The sequence below is a fragment of the Bos taurus genome, chromosome 3 (genome assembly GCF_002263795.3).
Source record: "Bos taurus isolate L1 Dominette 01449 registration number 42190680 breed Hereford chromosome 3, ARS-UCD2.0, whole genome shotgun sequence".
NCBI lineage: Eukaryota > Metazoa > Chordata > Mammalia > Artiodactyla > Bovidae > Bos > Bos taurus.
Window position 1 is genome coordinate 569896 of NC_037330.1, and position 24382 is coordinate 594277.

Consider the following 24382-nt stretch of genomic DNA (forward strand, 5'->3'; position numbering starts at 1 on the left):
GCCCACTGTGGCACAATCCATACCACAGTCACCTAGGTACAGTTATCCATGTACTTTTAATAAACTGCAAGAAAATTAGATTCATGGAATACTGTTAAATGACTGGGAAGTAACCAGGAAAGACACAACAAACATTGTTAATTCTAAGTTTCAAAGGAGGATTAATGAAGAGCAGTGCTCTCTTGCTTGGTCTACCCCACAACCAAAGTCAAAGGGCGGATGGTAGAGATTATCAGACTCGTACAACCTCAAGGCACAGAGCCTACCACCTTTATCTGACCCTGTACCTGCCAGCCCTAAAGCCATATTCCTTTTTCTGAGTGGTTAAGTGGAACACTGAGATCCAGAGTCCAACTTGTGATCCTGGCATCCCCCCACACCCCAACAAACAGTGGATCATGGGAGTGGCCAGGACTCATCAAGTCTGTCTCTGTATAATCTTTTCTTTTTGCTGTCTTCTTGACTACTTGTCTGGCCTGCCCTGCTCCTTTATAACCAATTGGTGATATGTGCTCATTTGTGTCTGACTCTTTGTGACCCCACAGACTGTAGCCCACCAGGCTCCTCTGTTGGGGGTAATTCTCTCAGCAAGAATATTGGAGTGGGGTGCCATTTCCCTCTTCCAGGGGACCTCCCCAACCCAAGGACTGAACCTGCATCTCCTGCACTGACAGGCAGATTCTATACCACTGAGCCACCACAGAAGCCCTTTGTAACGTACACCACAAAACTACAAAATCAATAAAACTAAGGCATCTAATTCCTTGGACAAATACCACTTTTTAATGTTTGAGTTGCAATTTTAGATTCCTAGCCAAATTAAACCAGAAGTTCAGAATTCCTCCACTCCCAGCTGCCCAGCCTCCTTCACTGCCAAGTGAACACACTGAAGTGAAGTCACTGATTTTCTCCTGTTGCTTTTCCTGCCAGTCACCCTTGACCCCACTAAGCACTCCAGTCTGCTCTGTTAGTTTTCCAGCACGTCTCTGTTCCTGTTCTAGTGGAAGAAACTGTTATTTTGTGTGCTGCAGTAATCTTTTCAGTTATTCTGTAAAGCCCTCCGACCTTTCATGTGTTCCTAACACAGCCCCTGGGATTTACGGGGTGAAACAGGACTACCTCCATTTTCAGTTCGATTCAGTTCAGTCGCTCAGTCGTGTCCGATTCTACGTGACCCCATGAATCGCAGCACGCCAGGCCTCCCTGTCCATCACCAACTCCCGGAGTTCACCCAGACTCATGTCCATCGAGTCAGTGATGCCATCCAGCCATCTTATCCTCTGTCGTCCCCTTCTCCTGCCCCCAATCCCTCCCAGCATCAGAGTCTTTTCCAATGAGTCAACTCTTCACATGAGGTGGCCAAAGTACTGGAGTTTCAGCTTCAGCATCATTCTTTCCAAAGAAATCCCAGGGCTGATCTCCTTCAGAATGGACTGGCTGGATCTCCTTGCAGTCCAAGGGAATCCCAAGAGTCTTCTCCAACACCACAGTTCAAAAGCATCAATTCTTTGGCGCTCAGCTTTCTTCACAGTCCAACTCTCACATCCATACATGACTACTGGAAAAACCATAGCCTTGACTAGACGGACCTTTGTTGGCAAAGTAATGTCTCTGCTTTTGAATATGCTATCTAGGTTGATCATAACTTTCCTTCCAAGGAGTAACCGTCTTTTAATTTCATGGCTACAGTCACCATCTGCAGTGATTTGGGAGCCCCCCAAAATAAAGTCTGACACTGTTTCCACTGTTTCCCTATCTATTTCCCATGAAGTGATGGGACCAGATGCCATGATCTTAGTTTTCTGAATGTTGAGCTTTAAGCTAACTTTTTCACTCTCACTTTCATCAAGAAACAGAAGCCCATAAAGGAAGAGGACACAGAAGCCCAGAGAAATCAGATGGCTTGAGCAGGTCATGTAACTATTTGGGAACCAGAAATAGACCCTAATACTTTTTGAAAATCATGCAGCTGCCCTGTTTAGAGACCAGTTCCTTTCCCCTTTGAGCATTTAGCATGTTCTTAATACAGATACATATGTGTCCTGCCCAGACTAAGAGCTAGACATTTAAGTCCAACTGAAGTTACTGAGCCAACTAGAGTTTTTTTTCCTCTATCCAAAAAGCCATCTGTCTTCTCTTAGCAACACATGTCCTTGGGTCTGCAGTCATCTGGGAGGAGCCATCCCTGATCTCCACATGGGAATCTGGCAACACCTGTGAGTCTATTTGTGGCTCAGTCAGAGACAGGAGCACGACAGCTTAGGGGATAGGAGAGAGAATTACTGAAGGGTTAAGTCTATAGGAACAGCTTCAGGTCATAACCTGTAAGATAGACCTGGGTGTAGATGCTTAAGTTGGGTGAAGGTGGACACCAGCAAGCAGGAGGACTACGAATTAGGAGACTGGATGGTCAACATTTTCAGCTGAAATCTAGAAGGTGGAGACAGGAAGGCCAGAAGCCAGAACTCTTCAAAATAAGCTTGTGCTATTATGTTGAGTATCCATGATGCTCTGAGATTGCACGGGGACTAACCCCTGTACTTGGGTAACGAGGGACCACTAATCATGAAAGGTGATCATTGGAGATAAAGCACTTTGGAAGGAGAGATGAAAAAAAGGTCTTGTATGTAATTCTGTCAAAGAGAAGTCAAAACAGAAAAGGTTATTAAATCTAGAAGAGATTTGGAAAACGGGTCAAGACAGCAAGGCATTAAATAAAAAGTCAAATTCAGGATATCGTAAAACAACCAACTTCTTTAATTAGAAAGCAACAAACATGCAAATGGCAAGTATAGACATTCCTTTGAACCAGTATTTTCACTATTTAATGAAAATTCCTCTTCCACATTGATCCAAGCTCCCACATCCGAAGGTTAGGGAAAATATTGCACTTTGCATTTTCTACCACTCCTCACACATGGCAAAAAGTTTTTAAAACATTTTGCTAGTTTTGTTTTACACACACTCCCAAATTCATGCACACAATCATTCCAAACCAATGTTAGGTTATCCCCTCAAAAGGGAAAAACTCAAAAAAACCACAACCTTAAAATTGCACTAAAGCTCTGTAAAGAAAAAATATATATAATAAATGTCTTATACAAATTTCAGAACATCTAAGTGCTTGCCAGTAAGAGTTTATTATTCTTCATCCTCATTTTCATTCTCCTGACCAGAGCCTTCTGATCTGTCACTTTCCAACCGGTCTGGAAAACACAGAAGACAAAAAAAAAAACAGCCTTTAGTATTACAATCAAAATAGTTGTCAATACCTTAAATAAAACTGATTAAAATGTGTATAATTCAAAATATCATCATGTGAAGATCAGCTCACAGCTATGTGTAGAAGTTATTTTTGCCTCTAGAGGCAAAGAATAAAGGAAACACAGCACTATTAACTTAGAATATTCATGTAATTCTAAAGATAAAAAAAATTACAAAATAAAAACCCTAAAGATCTCGATCTATAATGGTCTACTGCAATGATTTCAAACTGTGTTCCTAGGAGTTATATCAGGTGTCACCAAAGGGAGTGAGAGGGAAGCTGTGCAAGAGCATCTGGGAATCATTCCCTAGTTGGCTCAGATGGTAAAGAATCTGTTTGCAATGCAGAAGACCCAGGTTCAGTCCCTGGGTCAGAAAGATCCTCTGGAGAGGGAAATGGCAAGCCACTCCAGTATTTCTGCCTGGAGAATCCCACAGACAGGAGCCTGGCAGGCTGCAGAGTTGGACACAACTGAAGCGACTCAGCACACAACACATGTATTTCTGGTTATAAAAATATTTCTTAAATATCTGCTATGTTCCAGGATACAGTGGTGACCAAAGCAGTCACAGGGTCTTCTCTGTCCTCAAGGAGCTTATCTAGGCTGACCACTCAAGGGAGTGTGCAATTACCATCTGGTGCGCCAGCATGGCATGTCCTCTCAAGTTCCACGGTTTACATTTGCTGTCCCTCTGCTTGGGACACTCACCTAGTTCTTCAGCTACAAAGGTCATGCTTACTCATCTCAATACAACTATTTTTCCCTTTGTGAAACTTTGCCCAGACTTTCTCAGATCCCTAACTTGCAGAATTATGAACTCCTTCCTTCAGGTTCCAGAATATTTTATATGTACCATATAATGATGATTCTAATTGCAGTACTAGTCTGTCTGCACATCTTCTTGCAGACGGTGAGCTCCTGGGAGGGTAGGAGTTATTTCTTTTTATCTTTTATCCTCAGGGCCTAGTACAAGAGGTTCAATGAAGGTTTATCAAATAAACAAATTTAAGTGTTACTAAGATAAGACACACTGCATTAGGGCACAACGAAGGCCACAGTGTCAAGCCACTGCAGCCACCAGGATGGAGCCTTTCCATCACAGACACTTCTCCAGGGCAAGCCGGGAGGCTGAAGGTGAGACACGGGAATTATTCAGGCTTCTCAACACCGAGAGAAGATGGAATCCTGGGGCTTTATTATTCACAGGGGCTTAGATACTCCCAGTGAATTCTAAATTGTCAACACCAGTATACAGAAGGGATGTATGTTTAATTGTCCAAGTAAATTAAGATTAAATCCCCTCTATACCAACTCCATTTCAATGTCAAACTGAGAAGATAATATATGTGTATATGATTTGTAACCTGAGTTATACAAGTTTTAGTTATTAAAGTGTTCAATATACATTTGTAAGATAAGATTATAATAAATCTTCACAGGTCACTAAGGAATCTAAACACAGTGGGAGACTTTCTGATCAATAACAAGTTACCTAAGGTATATGAGTATAAAAGAGATTATGCTATATTTATTGTGTGCGCCACTGAAGAAGGAAATGGCAACTTTCATTGAAGAAGGAAATGGCAACCCACTCCAGTGTTCTTGCCTGGAGAATCCCAGGGACGGGGGAGCCTGGTGGGCTGCCGTCTATGGGGTCGCACAGAGTTGGACACGACTGAAGCGACTTAGCAGCATACTTTCATGGGAGAGAACAATACATGAATTTGCTGTTCTGCTTACCTAGAGTATCATAAGTAATATACCGGTCATATTAGTGGAACATGTTTAAACAGCATCAGCGTATTTTAAAATGTGCAGGATGACCCAGTTCTTTTTGGTTGTCACATTATGAATGAAGATGGGGAAATGGAGGGTTAAGATGAAATGTCACAGCCTTCAAATCCGGGAGTTTACAGCAGACATTAGAATTCTGCAAAGTCCAAAGCAAGCAACATGCAGTCCAGTGAGGGCCTAGGGTCTCTTATATAGTCACAGAGTAACTCACAGTGGCTTCTGGAATGAGGAAGGGGGCAGAATGGTGGTTTTTTTTTTTTTCCAGATCTTTCTCACACAACTTCTGCAAAGTCATCTCTCTCAGAATGTAAACCCAATTTTTAAGAACAAAATTAAATAAAATCTTTTTGTCCACAGAGTACTACTGAGGTAATAAAACTGCAAAGCAGTTCAACACTTTCACAAATCTCTGGTTGGCAATTAAAGGCCAAGGAGGGCTGAGAACACTGTGTTCTTTAAAATGACAACTAGAAATAATGACTTAGAAAGCCACTGTTTTCAAAAGCAAGACAACACCAAGTTGCTATTGTAAATAAGGGTTACATTTGTGGGAAGGCTCCTTTAATTCTCTTTTAGAAATACTTCTAAATTTATTTTTGAATTTTTGAATTGAAAAAAATTCAATTTTTCACAAACTGAATATTTGTGAAATTATTTTTGATCAGGAAAAATATGAGATACTATTAATAAGCTGGCTGGGGCTGGAGAGAGGGGACAACAGAGGTATGAAAACAATTACCCGAAGGAAACCTGTATTCCACAAAGAATCAATACAGTACTCCTGGTTAGCTAGAGATTTGATACTGTTAAGTTTATTCATTCACTCACCCATTCATTCAATGAGAACACTGACTGAGCAACTATTATGTGCTAGGCACTGTTCTAGGAACTAGCTATCCAGATTTGAATAAGACAAACTAGGTCTCTGGTCTTAATGAACTCACTTTCTAGAAAAGAAAAACAGAAAACAAGACAATGTATTTTTATCCTTTAATCTGTGTAACAAGGCAACAAATAAATGAAGTTAGAATAAGTACTTGAGGAAAACCAGGGAATGACCAGAGAGTAAGTGATGAGAAGGAGCGTGTGCACTTTAAGCAACTTCACAATGAGTGACTAAGGAACACTTTTCTGAGGAGGTGACACTGGAGCTGAGGCCTCAATTGTATGTTCAATTATTAGTGAAGTTGGCAAATGAACAAAGCTGTCTAAAAGGCAGCGAAACAGCCAGTGAAAAGGTCCTAAATATACTAATAAGCTTTATGAGTCTGAGGAGGAAAGCAGTCACTTACGGCTAAAATGTAGCAAGCGAGCAGAAAACAAATGCATGGACTCAGTGGCTGGAAGGTCTCTCTCTTGTAGACCGGAGTATGAAGTCTAGGTTTTATTTTATGAGCAGTGGGAAGCCCCTGAGAATTTTAAGCAAGGGTGACATAACCTAATGTACTTCTTAAAAAAGAGAGTCAGCAAACTATGGCCCCTGGGCAAACCCTCCCTTAGCCTATTTCTAGAAATAAAGTAGTATTAAGGCACACCCATGCCCTCGATCTACATATTATCTATGGCTGCTTTTGCAACACTGTCAGAAATGAGCATCTGCAACAGAAACCACATGGCCCACAAAGCCTATTTACTCTGGCCATTTAAAGAAAAGGTTTACTGACCCACAAGCAAGGAGGGATAAGAAAGCCTTCTTCAGGGATCAGTGCAAAGAAATAGAGGAAAACAATAGAATGGGAAAGACAAGAGATCTCTTCAAGAAAATTAGAGATACCAAGGGAACATTTCATGCACAGATGGGCACAATAAAGGACAGAAATGGTATGGACTGAAGAGAAGCAGAAGACATTAAGAGTTGGCAAGAATACATAGAACTATACAAAAGATCTTCCCGACCCAGATAACCATGATGGTATGATCACTCACCTAGACCCAGACATCCTGGAGTGTGAAATCAAGGGGGCCTTAGGAAGCATCACTACGAACAAAGCTAGTGGAGATGATGGACTTCCAGTACAGATATTTCAAATCCTAAAAGATGATGCTGTAAAAGTGCTGCACTCAATATGCCAGCAAATTGGGAAAACTCAGCAGTGGCCACAGAACTGGAAAAGGTCAGTTTTCATTCCAATCCCAAAGAAAGGCAATGCCAAAGAATGTTCAAACTACTGCACATTTGCACTCATCTCACACACTAGTAAAGTGATGTTCAAAATTCTCTAAGCCAGGCTTCAATAGTACATGAACCGTGAACTTCTAGATGTTCAAGCTGGATTTAAAAAAGGTAGAGGAACCAGAGATCAAACTGCCAACATTCACTGGATCATCGAGAAAGCAAGAGAGTTCCAGAAAAACCTCTAATTCTGCTTTATTGACTATGCCAAAGCCTTTGACTATGGATCACAACAACCTGTGGAAAATTCTGACAGAGATGGGAATACCAGACCACCTGACCTGCCTCTTGAGAAATCTGTATGCAGGTCAAGAATCAACAGGTAGAACTGGACATGGAACAACCGACTGGTTCCAAATCAGGAAAGGAGTACATCAAGGCTGTATATTGTCACCCTGCTTATTTAATTTAAATGCAGAGTACATCATGCGAAATGCTGGGCTGGATGAAGCACAAGCTGGAATCAAGATTGCCGGGAGAAATATCAATAACCTCAGATATGCAGATGACACCAGTCTTATGGCAGAAAGCAAAGAAGAACTAAAAAGCCTCTTGATGAAAGTGAAAGAGGAGAATGAAAAAGTTGGCTTAAAACTCAACATTCAGAAAACTAAGATCATGGCATCCGGTCCAATCACTTCATGGCAAATAGATGGGGAAACAATGGAGACAGTGACAGACTTTATGTTCTTGGGCTCCAATATCACTGCAGATGGTGACTGCAACCATGAAGTTAAAAGATGCTTGCTCCTTGGAAGAAAAGCTATGACCAACCTAGACAGCACATTAAAACACAGAGACATTACTCTGCCAACAAAGGTTCGTCTAGTCAAAGCTATGGTTTTTCTAGTAGTCATGTATGGATGTGAGAGTTGGACTATGGAGAAAGCTGAGTGCTGAAGAATTGATGCTTTTGAAATGTGATATTGGAGAGGACTCTTGAGAGTCCCTTGGACTGCAAGGAGATCAAAGCAGTCCATCCTAAAAGAAATCAGTCCTGAATATTCCTTGGAAGTACTGATGCTAAAGCTGAAAATCCAATACTTTGGCCACCTGATGCGAAGAACCGACTCATTGGAAAAGACCCTGATGCTGGGAAAGACTTATGCCAGAAGGAGAAGGGTATGACAGATGATGAGATGGTTGGACTGCATCACTAACTCAATGGACATGAATTTGAGTAAGCTCCGGGAATTGGTGATGGACGGGGAAGCCTGACACGCTGCATGCAGTCCATGGGGTCGCAGAGTTGGACACAACTGAGCGACTGAACTGAACTTACTGACCCACATTTTAAAAAAGCCTCCTCTGACTGCTGTGGAAATCAGACTATACAAAAGTGAGAGCAGAAGTGGGGAGACCAAGATAGATGAATATGGATTGTATTCTGGAGTAAAGCTACCCTAATTGATGGAGTGAATTTGTACATGAATGGGTAAGTGCCTGTACGTTCAGTGTGATGTTAGCTCTACAGATATGGCTATTTAGATCTACATCTGCCATGTTCCAGAGGTAGCAACAAATGCTTCAGGGTTTTATAAACCATGTTAACACTGGACTTTATCCTAAGAGCATGGGGAGGCACAAGAGAATTTTAAAGAGGGGAGTAAACTGAGTAGATTGTAACATATTCTAGAAGAGTTTGGAATGGTTCACACACCATCTCTCCAAAGCCTGTCAAAGCTTCTAGGAATCTCAGAACTGCCTTTATCTCTCATGAAGTTGCCTAAACTAAAAGCTGTTAGTAGAGCATTCATGAGAAAATTTTGGGTGTTTTTTTTAAAATACAGAAGCTCAAATCCTATTCAGATAAAATGAATCAGGATCTTTAGTGCGTAGGAACCAGGTATTTGTAGTTTTGAAAAGGAGATTTAAAGCGCACATCATTGTACTTGGAATACAGGACAATGAAGAAAAGGAGAGGAAAGGAGTAGCTGACTCATCAAATAACTAGATATCTTAAGAATAAAAGCAGCAGAAATATCAACTCTTGGTTATCTTTTCCTATCAAGGATTTTACTTAAGAGAAACAAGAGGGTGAGTTAGGTTGACTAAGCCAACTACCAAGTGTCTCCCTTTGATTGCTGGCAAAAAAAAACAAAAACAATAGAATAAAGAAAACCTTTATATTATAAGCAGCTAATTCTAAAATCAAAGAAGGAGAGTAGTAACTGAGTTAACAAACCACTGATACATCAGCACGCATTTAAAATAGATTCTTGCACAAATGAAAGGAGAAACAGTTTCCTATAGGCAAACTCAGAAAGAGCCATTCACCAGATGAACTCTATATGAAAATTTAGTTATCATCATCAGCAAATTTAGTTATCATAATCAGCACATGTTTTTCCTGTTCTATAAAACAGTGCCTCCTCAAATCTGAAGTCAAGTGAATTTTAAGAGTACTGCTTCTTATTGAAGAAAACAGATCAAAAGATGTCACAGTGAATAACATGGGGGCAAAAGAAGTACCACGATAATATGCTGTTGGATTGCAAACATTTTCTGTTTTCATTTTAGGTTTATTTTTTGTTTTGCTTTAACCATTTGAAATTTTTATTCTTTCCTTGTAATAGTTGATATTGACAATTTGAGGGTTTTCTTTCCAGCTCCTTTAATTACAGACATAAGGAGAGTCTTTAAATTTGTAGATGTACCACAGTCTCTTCCAGGACTTAAGACAAATGCTATATACTCTTTTTTTCTGCCAGGAATACTTATGTCTCCCTTCCCCACTCTCTGAGGAAATGATATGCAGTCTGCCGTTTATATAGACCTGAGGGTCTGTAACAGAAAGGTGAAAGTGAAAGTCACTCAGTCGTGTCTGACTCTTTGTGACCCCATGGACCCCACCAGGCTCTTCTGTCCATGGAATTCTCAAGGCCAGACTATTAGAGCGGGTAGCCATTCCCTTCTCCAGAGGATCTTCCCAACCCAGGGATCGAACCCAGGACAGAAGTTATTCTAACAAAGAGTGAGGGTGGGAGGGGACAGCATGACTGTAAAGATTCTGAGGCAGGAAAGAGTTTGAGGTACCCACAGATTTAGAGAGGGCCAGAGAGGATGGAGAAGAAACTGGCAACCCACTCCAGTGTTCCTGCCTGGAGAATCCCAGGGACGGGGGAGCCTGGTGGGCTGCCATCTATGGGGTTGCACAGAGTTGGGCACAACTGAAGCAACTTAGCAGCGGCAGCACAGAGAATGGAGAGGACAGAGAAGGAAAGAATGGACTAGAAAAACAGTTTGAAATCAGCTCATCCAGAGGACTGCATGTCTTATTCATGACTTGAATATGTTCCTGCAACTGAAATTTGTAGGTAAAAGGAGAGGAAATGCTTGGAAGCTAGTTTCAAATTCAGGCTTTACCGTTTATCAGTTGTGTGACCTGCAGTGAGTTATTAAAAATACTCTACTATGTAGAGGGCTGGAGCTAACTGAGGATAGATTTGTGAAATGATTGGTATGCTGCCTGATTCATTAAAGGTACTCTATACATGGTTGGTGTTATTAAACAGTACTCAACATATAAAGAAATTTGTGTTATCAGTGAAGTGATAAACATTTTGTTTATAATGGATATTGGATACTTTCTATTGTTATGAACACAGGTTATTCTATTCCTTCTTGAAAATTAGTTATAATATAATGTAATTAATTGTAATGTGAAGTTTTGTATCTGAAGCACTGAACCCCATGGTTTATCTTCTAAAACAAACACACAAAAATTAGAAAAATACATTGAGCTATTGTTTCAAATCTTTGTAGTAATACATTCATTTTTGTCTGGGCTGTGATTGATTTTGGCCAAATGTATCATTAAAAGTTACTTACTTACATAAACCTTAACACATCTTAAGGTTTATGATATGATATTCCACTCTGAGAAGAAAACCATAGCTAATAAAAGATTTGAAGTGATGTCATCTTTTCATTAGGACAGTTCAATAAAGTTGGCTCATGGGGATACAAATTACTGTACTAAGATCAAGAATTCATACCACTCAGTTCAAAAGTTAAGCCGCCTTCTATGTAGTCTGAGAGGACCTAATGTCAGCAAGAAATACACTTCTTGTGTTTAAAAAAAAAGTTAAAAAGTTAAGGCCAAAAAAAGTTGGCCTTGATCTTGTAATTTAAGGAGATTAATAAAATCTCTGAATTTTTTGGCCACGCCATGCAGCATGTGGGATCTTAAGTTTCCCAACCAGGTATGGAACCCCTGCCCCCTGCAGTGGAAGTGCAAGTGCTAGCTACTGGACTGTCAGGAAAATCCCCTTTTCCCCTTAAATATAAATCCCTTTAACGTCAATCTTAAATAATGTTTTTTCAAATATAATAATGATTTTAAGGCATACTGACAGTTCTTACCAGCTCGAATATGGTTCAGTGAAGCCAACATCCTCAACATGAAAGAGGCTGGAACTGTAATGGTATTTCTAGTCTCTTCCAGCATGAGTTCATTTCGAGTTATAACCTATGAGACAAGTTAAATAACCATGTCAAAGATCATAGAGTAACTGTATGTTTTCCTTAGATACTAGGAGAACTGTAAAGAATTAACATGAATTACTTCATTCTTCACATATATCTATATGAGTCTATATTACCATCTTAAGGCTGCTGCTGCTAAGTTGCTTCAGTCGTGTCTGACTCTTTGCGACCCCATAGATGGCAGCCCACCAGGCTTCCCCATCCCTGGGATTCTCCAGGCAAGAACACTGGAGTGGGTTGCCATTTCCTTCTCCAATGCGTGAAAGTGAAGTCGCTCAGTCGCGTCCGACTCCCAGCGACCCCATGGACTGCAGCCTACCAGACTCGTCCATCCATGGGATTTTCCAGGCAAGAGTACTGGAGTGGGGTGCCATTGCCCTCTTAAGGCCACCCAATGCCAAATAATTACTTTAGCTTGTAATCAACAGAGTAAGATCAGAGAACACTACTCTTTAACTGGAAGAAAGACAAAGGTCAAACCCTGAGGCTACCTGAAACACATAAGAATTCAATTTACTTTTACTTATAATTTGTTTATAAAAGCAGAGCAGTCTACTTTGTGTCCGCTTATTATTTTTTTCCCTCTAGTGGAACTGATATTTCTAGTGACAGCACTGTTAGATTATTATCCCTGGGTCATTTGTGCCCCTCAAGGAAAATGTTACGTTAACTTCAAAGTTAACTTCAAAAATAAACCTCTGGATGAGAGTTACCAATGAACTGTGTCTTAAGTATGAAGAATAGGACTAAAGAACATCCATGAACATCTATGGATTTAATGTATAATTATAGACAAAGGAAAAAAGAGGAAACCAAAGGGAATGGCAAAGGAAAAACAGAAAGGAAGGAAGGAAAGCAGTAAAGGAAGAAAAGACACTAACCTGATCAGCAGTCCCCCAACGACATTACATTGTCAACTCATGAGGGTGCCCACAGGGCCCTGTACAGCCCGGCCTCATGAGGCCCGCTGAGCTGCTTTCTTATGTGTCCTCAGCACGCAGATGGCTCACCCACCTTACAGCAACTTGAAACACGCTGATCCTTCTCTCTCAAATGTTCCTTTGGTCCTGGTCTACCTGGTAAACTCAGTCCAATTCTGATTTCCTCTGTGAAGACCTTCCCATCCCATTTACTCCAATTGAAAATTCCTTTCTACGAGTTTCCAGAACACTACGTGTACATTTCTGACACTGACCACACTGTACTCTGGTTGTTCATATGTCTGTTTTTTCCCACTAGTCTTTGGGTTCTGAAGGAAAGGGTTTATCTTTTAAAATCCAGGATTCTACCTGATATAGGGGCTTCCTATGTGGCACCTGCTTGCCGATAAAGGAGACAAAAGAGACTTGGGTTCGACAGCTGCGTTGGGAAGACCCCCTAGAATAGGAAATAGCAACCCACTCCAGTATTCTTGCTTGGAAAATTCCATGGACAAGGGGCCTTAAGTGTTTAATATAGGTCTATTGACATAATGAGTAAAAATATACGTGGGAATCTCACTATGAACCGTCAACCGTGGCGTACAGAACGAGTTTTTCAATTTACTAATATTTTTAGCAATGCACCCCTTATTGTTTTAAGAGAGGGCTGTTGTTCAGTTATCAAATCCTGTCCAACTTTTTGCAACCCATGAACTACAGCATGCCAGGCTCCTTCACTATCTCTGAGAGTTTGTTCAAATGCCTGTCCATTGAGTCGGTGATGATATCCATCTCATACTCTGCCTCCTCCTTCTCCTCCTACCTTCATTTTTCCCCAGCATCAGGGTCTTCTCCAGTGAGTCAGCTCTTCACCTCAAGTGGCCAAAGTACTGGAGTTTCAGCTTCAATATCAGTCCTTCCAGTGAATAGTCAGGACTGATATCCTTAAGGGTTGACTGGTTTGATTTCCTTGCAGTCCAAGGGACTCTCAAGAGTCTTCTCTAACACCACAGTTGAAAAGCGTTACTTCTTTAGTGCTCAGCCTTCTTTATGGTTCAACACTCATATCAGTACATGACAACTGGAAAAACCATAGCTCGGATTATACAGACCTTTGCCAGCAAAGTGATGTCTCTACTTTTTAATACACTGTCTAGGTTTGTTACTGCTTTCTTTCCAAGGAGCAAGCATCTTTTAATTTTATGGCTGCAGTCACTGTCCACAGTGATTTTGGAGCCAAAGGAAATAAAATTTGTCACTGCTTCCACTTTTCTCCATCAAGCTGCCATGAAATGATGGGACTGGACGCCATGATGTTTTTTGAATGCTGAGTTTTAAGCCAGCTTTTTCATTCTCCTCTTTTATCCTCATCAACAGGCTCTTTAGTTCCTCTTTCAGTTCAGTTCAGTCACTCAGTCATTTCTGATTCTTTGCAACCCCATGGACTGCAACATGCCAGGCTTATTCAAACTCATGTCCAAGGAGTCGGTGATGCCATCCAATCTTTTCATCCTCTGTCATCCCTTCTCCTCCCGCATTCAATCTTTCCAAGCATCAGGGTCTTTTCCAATGAGTCAGTTCTTCACATCAGGTGGCCAAAGTATTGGAGTTTCAGCCTCAGCATCAGTACTTCCAATGAACATTCAGGACTGATTTCCTTTAGGATTGACTGGTTGGATCTCCTTGCAGTCCAAGGGACTCTCAAGAGTCTTTTCCAACATCACAGTTCAAAAGCATCAATTCTTCAAAGCTCAGCTTTCTTTATAGTCCAACTCTCACATCCATACATGACTACTAGAAAAACCATAGCTTTGACCAGACGGACCTTTGTAGGCAGAGTAATGTCTCTGCGTTTTAATGTGGTGTCTAGGTTGGTCATAGCTTATCTTCCAAGGAGCAAGCATCTTTTAATTTCATGGTTGCAGTGACCATCTGCAGTGATTTCTGAGCCCAAGAAAATAAAGTCTGTCACTGATCCATTATTTGCCCATCTATTTGCCATGAAGTGATGGGACTGGATGCCATGATCTTAGTTTTCTGAATGTTGAGCTTTAAGCCTGCTTTTTCATTCTCCTCTTTCACTTTCATCAAGAGGCTCTTTAGTTCTTCTTTGCTTTCTGCCATAAGACTGGTGTCACCTGCATATCTGAGGTTATTGATATTTCTCCCGGCAATCTGGATTCCAGCTTGTGTTTCATCCAGCCCGGCATTTCACATGATGCACTCTGCATATAAGTTAAATAAGCAGGGTGACAATATACATCCTTGACAAACTCCTTTCCTGATCTGGAACCAGTCGGTTGTTCCATGTCCAGTTCTACCTGTTGTTTCTTGATCTGCATACAGATTTCTCAGGAGGCATGTCAGGTGGTTTGGTATTCCCATCTCTGTAAGAATTTTCCACAGTTTGTTGTGATACATAACAGATTTGTGCCTGGAGAATTCCATGGACATAGAAGCATGACAGACTATACAGTCCATGGAGGGGGGGACACAACTGAGCAACTAACACTTTCACTTTACCTAATGGAGGAAAGTTTACTTTCCTCCATAAGAGTGGTGTCACCTGCCTATCTGAGGTTATTTCTCCTGGCATTCTTAATTCCAGTTTGTGAGTCATCCAGCCCAGCTTTTTGCATGAGGAACTCTGAATGTAAGTTAAATAAACAAGGTGAGATCTCTAGTCTTTCCCATTCTATTGTTTTCCTCTATTTCTCTGCACTAATCACAGAGGAAGGCTTTCTTATCTTTCCTTTTCTCCTTTGCCTTTAGCTTCTCTTCTTTTTTCAGCTATTTGTAAGACCTCCTCAGACAATCATTTTGCCTTTTTGCATTTCCTTTTCTTGGGGATGGTCTTGATCACCGCCACCTGTACAATGCCATGAATTTCTGTAAATCATTCACCACGCACTCTATCAGATCTAATCCCTTGAATCTACTTCTCGCTTTCACTACATATTCGTAAGGGATTTGATTTAGGTCATACCTGAATGGTCTGGTGGTTTTCCCTACTTTCTTCCATATGAGTCTGAATTTGGCAATAAGGAATTCGTGATCTGAGCCACAGTCAGCTCCTGGTCCTGTTTTTGCTGACTGCATAGAGCTTCTCCATCTTTGGCTGCAAAGAATATAATCAGTCTGATTTCAGAATTGACCATCTGGTGATGTTTATGTGTAGAATTGTCTCTTGTGTTGTTGGAAGAGGGTGTTTGCTATGATCAGTGCATTCTCTTGGCAAATCTCTGTTTTCAGAAGACTTTGCCCTGCTTCATTCTGTACTCCAAGGCCAAATCTGCCTGTTACTCCAGGTATCTGTTGACTTCCTACTTTTGCATTCCAGTCCCCTATAATGAAAAGGACACTTTGGGGTGTTAGTTGTGGAAGGTCATGTAGGTCTTTACAGAACCATTCAACTTCAGCTTCTTCAGCATTACTGGTTGGAGCATAGACTTGGATTACTGTGATATTGAATGGTTTGCCTTGGAAACGAACAGAGATCATTCTGTTGTTTTTGAGATTGCATCCAAATACTGCATTTCAGACTCTTTTGTTGACTATGATGGCTACTCCATTTCTTCTAAGGGATTCCTGCCCACAGTAGTAGATATAATGGTCATCTGAGTTATATTCACCCATTCCAGTCCATTTTAGTTCACTGATTCCTAGAATGTCAATGTTCACTCTTGTCATCTCCTGCCTGACCACTTCCAATTTGCCTTGATTCATGGGCCCAGAATTGAGCCACAGTGGGTGGGGGCTGTCCTTTTGTGATCAGTAAGCTTTGAGGAGCAGGCATCAATCGGCAGAGTGGAGAAAGTGGGGACAGGGTGGGTAGGGGGCAGCTGGTACTGCCATATATCTGAAGCTGGAGCCCACAGCATCACCCCCTCTTCTCTCTCGGTGGGAAGAAGCGGTGAGGCAAAGAAACTCCAATTAGCTCTTTCCAGGCTGCAGTCCTTGGGGTTGCTAGGAGTCGGATACGACTGAGTGACTTCACTTTCACTTTTCACTTTCATGCATTGGAGAAGGAAATGGCAACCCACTCCAGTATTCTTGCCTGGAGAATCCCAGGCATGGGGGAGCCTGGTGGGCTGCCGTCTATGGGGTCGCACAGAGTCGGACATGACTGAAGGGACTTAGCAGCAGCAGTAGCAGCATGGGCCCAACATTCCAGATTCCTACGCAATGCTGCTCTTTACAGCACAGGACTTTGCTTCCATAACTAGTCACATCCACAACTGGGTGTTGTTTTTGCTTTGGCTCCGTCTCTTCATTCTTTCTGGAGTTATTTCTCCACTGATCTCCAGTAGCATATTGGGCACTTACTGACCTGGGGAGTTCATCTTTCAGTGTCCTATCTTTTTGCCTTTTCATACTGTTCATGGGGTTCTCAAGGCAAGAAAACTGAAGTGGTTTGCCATTCCCTTCTCCAGTGTTACTTCCTCTTTACTTTCGTCCATTAGAGGGGTAACACCTGCTGTTATTTCTCCTGGCAATCTTGATTCCAGCTTGTGCTTCATCCTGCCCAGCATTTTACATGATGAACTCTGCATATAAGGTAAATAAGCAAGCCTTGATGTATTCCTTTCCCGATTTTGAACCCATCAGTTGTTCCATGTCTGGTCCTAACTATTGCTTCTTGACCCGCATGTTGATTTCTCAGGAGACAGGTACTAAGTGAGTGTTAGTTGCTCAGTTGTGTCCATCACTTTTGTGAACCCTTCGACTGTAGCCTACCATGATCCTCTGTCCATGGAATTCTCCAAGCAAGAATACTGGAGTGGGCTGCCATTCCCGTCTCAGGGTATCTTCCCAACCCAGGTTATCAAACCTGGGTCTCCTGCACTGCAAGTGGATCCTTTACTATTGAACCATCAGGAAAGCCCAGAGGCAGGTAAGGTGGTCCATCTCTTTGAGAATTTTCCACTACTTGTTGTGATTCATAACAACCTACAGTTTAGCACAGTTAATGAAGCAGAAGTAAATGTTTCCTTGGAATTCCCTTGATTTTTCTGGGATTCAACAAATGTTGGCAGTTTGATCTCTAATTTCTCTGCCTTTTCTAAATCCAGCTTGTACATCTGGAAGTTCTTGGTTCACATACTGCTGAACCCTAGCTAGAAGGATTTTGAGCATAACCTTACTAGCATGTGAAATGAGTGCAATTGTGAGGTAGTTTGAACATTTTTTCACATTGCCTTTCTCTGAGATTAGAATGAAGATTGATCTTTTCCAGTCCTGTGGCCACTGCTAAATTTTCCAAATTTGCTTACATACTGAGTGCAGCACTTTAACAGCATTATCCTATTTTAGGATTTTAAATAGCTGAGTTGGAATTCCATCACCTCCACTAGCTTTGTTTGTAGTGATGCTTCCTAAGGCCCACTTAACTTCACACTCCAGGATGTCTGGGGCTCTAGGTGAGTGACCACATCATTGTTGTTATCTGGGTCATTAAGACCTTTTTGTATAGTTCTTCTGTGTATCCTTGCCACCTCTTCTTAGTATCTTCTGCTTCTGTTAGGTCCTTACAGTTTCTGTTCTTTATTGTGCCCATCCTTACATGAAATGTTCCCATGTTATCTCCTATTTTCTTGAAGAGTTCTCTAGTCTGTCCCATTCTATTGTTTTCCTCTATATCTTTGCATTGTTCATTTAAGAAGGCCTTCTTATCTCTCCTTGCTATTCTCTAGAACTCTGCATTCAGTTGGGTATATCTTTCCCTTTCTCCCTGGCCCTTCACTTCTGTTTTCTCAGCTATTTGTAAAGCCTCCTCAGGCAACCACTTTGCCTTCATGAATTTCTTTTTCTTGGGGATGGTTTTGGTCACTGCTTCTCGTATGTTACAAACCTCTGTCCATAGTTCTTTACGCACACTCTACCAGATCTAATCTCTTGAATCTATTCATCATCTCCACTGTATAATAAAGAGGGATTCGATTAAGGTCATACCTGAAAGGCCTAGTTATTTTCCCCACTTTCTTCAACTTAAGCCTGAATTTTGCAATAAGGAGCTCATGATCTGAGCCACAGTCAGCTCCAGGTCTTATTTTTGCTGACTGTCAAGAGCTTCTCCATTTTCAGCTGCAAAAAAATATCAATCTGATTTTACTATAGACCACCTGGTGATGTTCACGTGTAGAGTGTTCTCTTGTGTTGTTGGAAAAAGGTGTCTTTGTGACCAGCGTGTTCTCTTGACAAAACTCTATTAGGCTTTGCCCTGTTTCATTTTGTATTCCAAGGCAAAACTTGCATGTTACTCCAGGTATCTCCTGACTTCCTACTTTTGCAATTGAATCCCTTATGATGAAAAGGACGTCTTTTTTTGGTGTTAGTTCTAGAAAGTCTTGTAGGTCTTCACAGAACCATTCAACTTCAGCTTCTTTGGCATTAATGGTTAGGGTATAGACTTGGATTACTGTGATATTGAATGGTTTGCCTTGGAGACAAACCAAGATCATTCTGTCATTTTTGAGATTGTACCCATGTACTGCATGTCAGACTCTTGTTGACTATGATGGCTACTCCATTTCTTACAAGGGATTCTTGCCCACAGTAGTAGAATCAAAGGTCATCTGAATTAAATTCACCCATTCCTGTCCATTTTAATTCACTGATTCCTAAGATGTTGATTTTTATTCTTGTCTCTCCTGCTTGACCAAGTCCAATTTACCTTGATTCATGGACCTAACATTCCTATGCAATACTGTTCTTTACAACATTGGACTTTATTTTCACCACCAGATACATCCACAACTGAGTGACATTTCTTCTTTGGCTCAGCCACTTCATTCTTTCTGGAGCTATTAGTAATTGCCCTCTGCTCTTCCCCTGTAGCATCTTCTGATATGGGGGCCCATCTTCCAGTATCATATCCTTTTGCTTTTTCATCCTGTTCATAAGATTCTTGCAACAAGAATAGTGGAGTGCTTTGCCATTTCCTCCTCCAGTGGACCACGTTTTTTCAGAACTCTTTTTCTCTCTCGGGTGGCTGTCACAGCATGTGGCTCATAGCTTTATTGAGTTATGGAAGCCCCTTTGCCATGACAAGGCTGAGGTCCACGAAGGGGTAAGAGGTAGCGGTATCAACCTTAGTTGCACTCACCTCCTCACAGAAGCTCAGTAATTCATTAGTAGCTGATTAACTCAATGGATCCTTATTTTCCTTATAAGAAATACTTGTATGAAATCTTAAATGAAACCCATAAATGGAAACTCTGTTTGGAGCTGAGGAAATACCCAGAGTTTAGCTTTCATATCATACATCTTCCTGCTTCGAATCCTGCAAAAAACCTACAGCTTCTGAGAACTTAATTTCAAAAATACTGATGCAACAGCAGCTTCAGAAGCTGAGGAAACCTTAGTAAAAGAGTCTCTGATCATTTGTTCTGCTACCCATTTGGCTATGATTATGGAGAAAAGTTACAGTAAAACTACTTTCTTAAAAGGACACAGGCTTTTTTTTTTTTTTTTAATTATTCTTCATTGCATCAAGCCAAAATAGTCAATCTATTCGACTATAATAAACTTTATCTGTTACTACTGATAATCAACATTCTAATTATCAAAACAGTATTTCAGTTTTTATCTCTCTAGTATTGTGGGCATGTTTTATTCTTTTCTTTTTCTTAAAATTTGACCTCATTAAGTGAATTAACTTGCTTTGATTCTTCTTAAAACAGCATTTCAGGGGCCTCCCTGATGGCTCAATGATAAACAATCTGCCTGCCAATGAAAGAGACATGGGTTTGATCTCTGACCGGGGAAGGTCCCACATGCCGTGGAGCCACTAACCCTTTGTGCCACAACTATTGAGCCTGAGCGCTAGAGCCCAAGAGCTGCAACCGCTGGGCCCTCATGCCACAGCTACTGCAGTCCACGTGCCTAGAGCTCAAGCTCTGCAGCAAGAGGAGCCACTGCAATGAGAAGCCCACACACCACAACTACAGAGTAACTCCCATTTGGTGCAACTAGAGAAAGCCCACACAGCAGTGAAGGCACAGCACAACCAAAAAATATATACATAAATAAATAAAATTATTAAGCGTTTCAGGAACAAAGTGAAATATGTTCTATAATAAATATAACAAAAATCTTACTTCATCAGCAAGTTTTCGGTTAAAAATCCTTGATTCCTCTAGTGGTGACCAGATTTTTATGTCATAATCTATGCCAGATGAAGCGAGAACTAGAAAAAATAGTTCACATTAATATAAAGCTTAGAAATGTCATTAATTCACTTAAATGTGTAATGTATATATGCATGGATGTATATATTCAGCAAAACTGAGTTAGAATGGACATTGTACTGATACGTTTAACTGTTAACCGAGAATACTGTTTTGAAGATTTCCTAAAAGTTACCCTATAATACAATTTTAAAACCATCTTGAAATCACTCAAATTTTTTTCCTATTTACTGTTCTTTTATGAGAAACATGGGAATGTCAAATGGAAGGTAAGAACAAGTCATTGCTCCTTTGTTCTGGTAAATTAATTCTGATATGTAAAGACTAACAGGCACAGAAGTTCCATTTGGTTAAGCAGGGAAAAGTCCAATCAACTGAAGCTCTTATAGCTGATAAAACTAAGAAGAACTATTAGGAGAATAAACTTTTTAATCTATTTCCCTCTATTTTCAGCCAAAAACAGGTTGTAAACTTTTTTTGTTTTAAACCCAAGAAGAGCAATACTTGACCCTAGTAGCTGCCTACTAGGATAATTTGGATTATTCTTACAACTAGAAAAAAGTTGAAGCTGATTAATCATACTAATGATTTTGAACCCTTGCCTTATAAAAGGTCATCTTACTTGGGTCAAACGGGTGGGGCTGCAGGCAGTTTACCACATGATTATCAGCCTCCAGAAGCATTAAATGCTCAGCAGTGTGACGATCCCAGATGAAGATATGGCCGCAGTCAGAACCACTCATTACAAAGTTGGCACCCCAGAAATTGGCTTCTTTTATCTAAGGGTTAAGAAAAACAGAAAATTATAAGAGATTTCAAATCAAAGTTATTAAAAAAAGATTTTTCTATTCTCAAGTTTAAAAAATTAATTGGCTTAGAAAATAAAAAATTGAAGAGAATCTTTGTCTTCCAGTATATTGACCATGACAGAGATTTATTAGTAGGGATAAAATGGAAGAAAATAAAGTCCCCCATGATGAAGGTAAGTATTTTATTTTGTTCGATATTATATTTATAGTGCTTGAAACAGTACCTGGGCACACAGTAGGTGCTGAGTTAATAACTGCTAAATGAATGAATGCGATTTCTGGGTTATGGACAATATAATGAAAATTTATATACAGATGTCACTGAACTTTCCAAAACTGGTTCCATTGTCGCTTTAAAAGATAATATAAACAATTCATAGAAAAAAATGAATGGTTCCCCCCAGTATTTTGCTTTATACCAAAGAACAAAATTACCAACCTTTTTATTAGCTATCAGAAGTTCTCACAATCAAGAAGGAAAGATATAAATACATATTTACTTTCATGAAGCGATGAAACAAAGGACATGTTAAGATGATTATGATGGAGTTTTTCAGCAGATGCACAAAATGAACCATCAAAAATCTTTGTATTTCAGATCAGAATTTTTGAAATCCTATTATGTGCAGCTGCGACTTTGATATTTTTGGCAAAGCAAAGGAGGGGAGCCAGTTTTCTTGTTACTTGGAGCTACTATTCTATTTATTTGTCTTCTATTTTTTTCCATTCCTATCCCCAGTTATTTCCATCCAAAATTTTAACCATAAAAACACAAGAAATACAAATTGATTGCTTCTATTAATAATGAGTAGTCCTTGTAAAATAAGTAAATTGCTACTACATGATATCTATAAAAAGAGCTAATTATTTCCTCATCCCAAAGTTACTTTTTCCCTCTACCCTAAAGAAAGTAGATTGAAATTGATTCTGTAGATACTTTTTGAAAACTCAATGAATATATGAGAACACTTTCAGATATGAATGGTTCAGAGTGACAGCTGTTAATCATCTCACAAGATTTTCTCAGTAAATAGTTAAAATTGCATTATGTAGATAGACTTCTGGGTTATAAACACTTGAAAAGATCTTAGATATCATCTGGTCTGTTTTTACTTCATAGATGAGGAAATTGAAGTTTAGAAAGACAAGGTGACTAAAACAAATCTTTATCCATCTTTTAAAAAGTTATAATTAATCTGACTATATTTTGTAATGAACCTGGATTTCATATATCCAAATCTTTCTCTGTACAACCAACAAAAGAAACTAATATGAACTAAAAAAAAATCTACTAGGAAAGTAGATAGCAAGTATGAGAGAGCAAAAAAGAAGCAATGGTTACCTATATAAGCTAACATTTTTAAAGTTCTATAATAGTTCCTCAGTAGGGTAGAGTTTTCTTATAAAAAATAATGCTCTTTCACAACATATTATAGGACAAAAAGAACTATATTTGAGTAAAGAGATAACTGGGAAAGTGCAATAAATGCTATGTACAGAGATAATTACACAGAATATAGTAGAATCACACTGGCATATATAAAAACAACCATTATGGAAAAAAATTCATATTATGAAACTGCAGTTCTTCCAAACAATGTCATCAGTATATGGTACCATTGTCCTTGAGTTGCGATGGCCCTTATAAACCATCTTTACTAGTGGCCTTCTAATGTTCAAAGTATCCAATTCCTCCATTTCTTTCCTTTCTTTTCTCCGCCTGAAGAACTCCTGAATGCGGGCAACAGCAGAGCGTCTATGAATTACATATTAAAAGAAAAATACAGAAATAAATATAAAACATTCACAGGCCACTACAGAATGAAAGTGAGCAACATTAAAGTCAAGTGAAATCTAGAAATTATTTAAACTCAACATTATCTCAATAAGGCATCCCCAATCAAAAGCATAAAAAGGCAGACAAAACAGTAAGACTACATCAAACTAGTTGAGTTACTAAAACAAAATGTTTTAGTTAAGAGATCATTTAGAAATTTGGTACTGGTTGAGAGTAAAGGAAATAGCATGCGGCACACTCTTTAAACGGCTATTTTATAAGAATATAATACAGACAAAATTAATATGCAATTTACTATACATAAAACAAAACCTACTCAATATTATATGTCCTCTCCATATTTAGGAAATACAAAGGCATAAACAGAAACCAAAAAAAGAAACTAAAGGTAACATATAATTGCTGTGGATGTTTTGAGATTTTGTTTAAAGGAGATTTTGTTCTCAGCAAAGAATAAACTAGTCAAGGAAAGAATATTGATATCTATGAATAAAACAAGGATCTTCTAATAGAATCTATTCTACATGAACTTCATATTAGAGTACAGAATGGAACTAATGAGGCTGATTTTTACTTTCCTAAGAACCCAGTTGGGTCACAGAGCTAGAGAGGAAGAACAATGGACCCTCTTTAAGACTGATTTCATTACTAGAAGAAACTTTCCCCTAAATAACTGTTAGTTTGAACTTGTTATTTAAAACATTATATTCTGCAATATAATAGACAAAAATCCAAAATATATCAAGTGTCTACAAATCAGTATGAAAAATAAGTACTATAATAGAAAAATAATGACATGAACAAAGAAATTACAGAAGAAAGAGACTGTTAATAAATATGCAAAAAGATGCTTAGCCTCACTAATAATAAGAGAAATTCATCTTTTTGTATATCTATCATATTAAAATTTTTTTTACATCTATCAGAGTGGCAAGAGCACAGGAA

At 39.6% G+C, this 24382-nt stretch overlaps 1 protein-coding gene across 9 annotated transcripts in view; it reads right to left on the bottom strand.

Annotated features, from left to right (window-relative positions):
• Positions 1 to 760: 760 nt before the first annotated feature.
• Positions 761 to 24382, bottom strand: part of DCAF6 (DDB1 and CUL4 associated factor 6) — a 181645-nt gene continuing 158023 nt past the window's right edge. For 7 of the 9 annotated variants that reach the window (NM_001191229.1, XM_005203397.5, XM_005203396.5 and 4 more), the window contains 5 exons: positions 23257 to 23395; positions 21453 to 21609; positions 20741 to 20829; positions 11599 to 11704; positions 2735 to 3206 (listed from right to left, as the gene is read on the bottom strand). In NM_001191229.1, coding sequence (NP_001178158.1) covers positions 3142 to 3206; positions 11599 to 11704; positions 20741 to 20829; positions 21453 to 21609; positions 23257 to 23395 — 556 coding nt within the window. In that variant the 3' untranslated portion in view covers positions 2735 to 3141. Of the gene's footprint in view, positions 2634 to 2734; positions 3207 to 11598; positions 11705 to 20740; positions 20830 to 21452; positions 21610 to 23256; positions 23396 to 24382 lie in introns of those variants that run through there. The other 2 variants (XM_059884583.1, XM_059884582.1) reach the window with 1 other exon arrangement.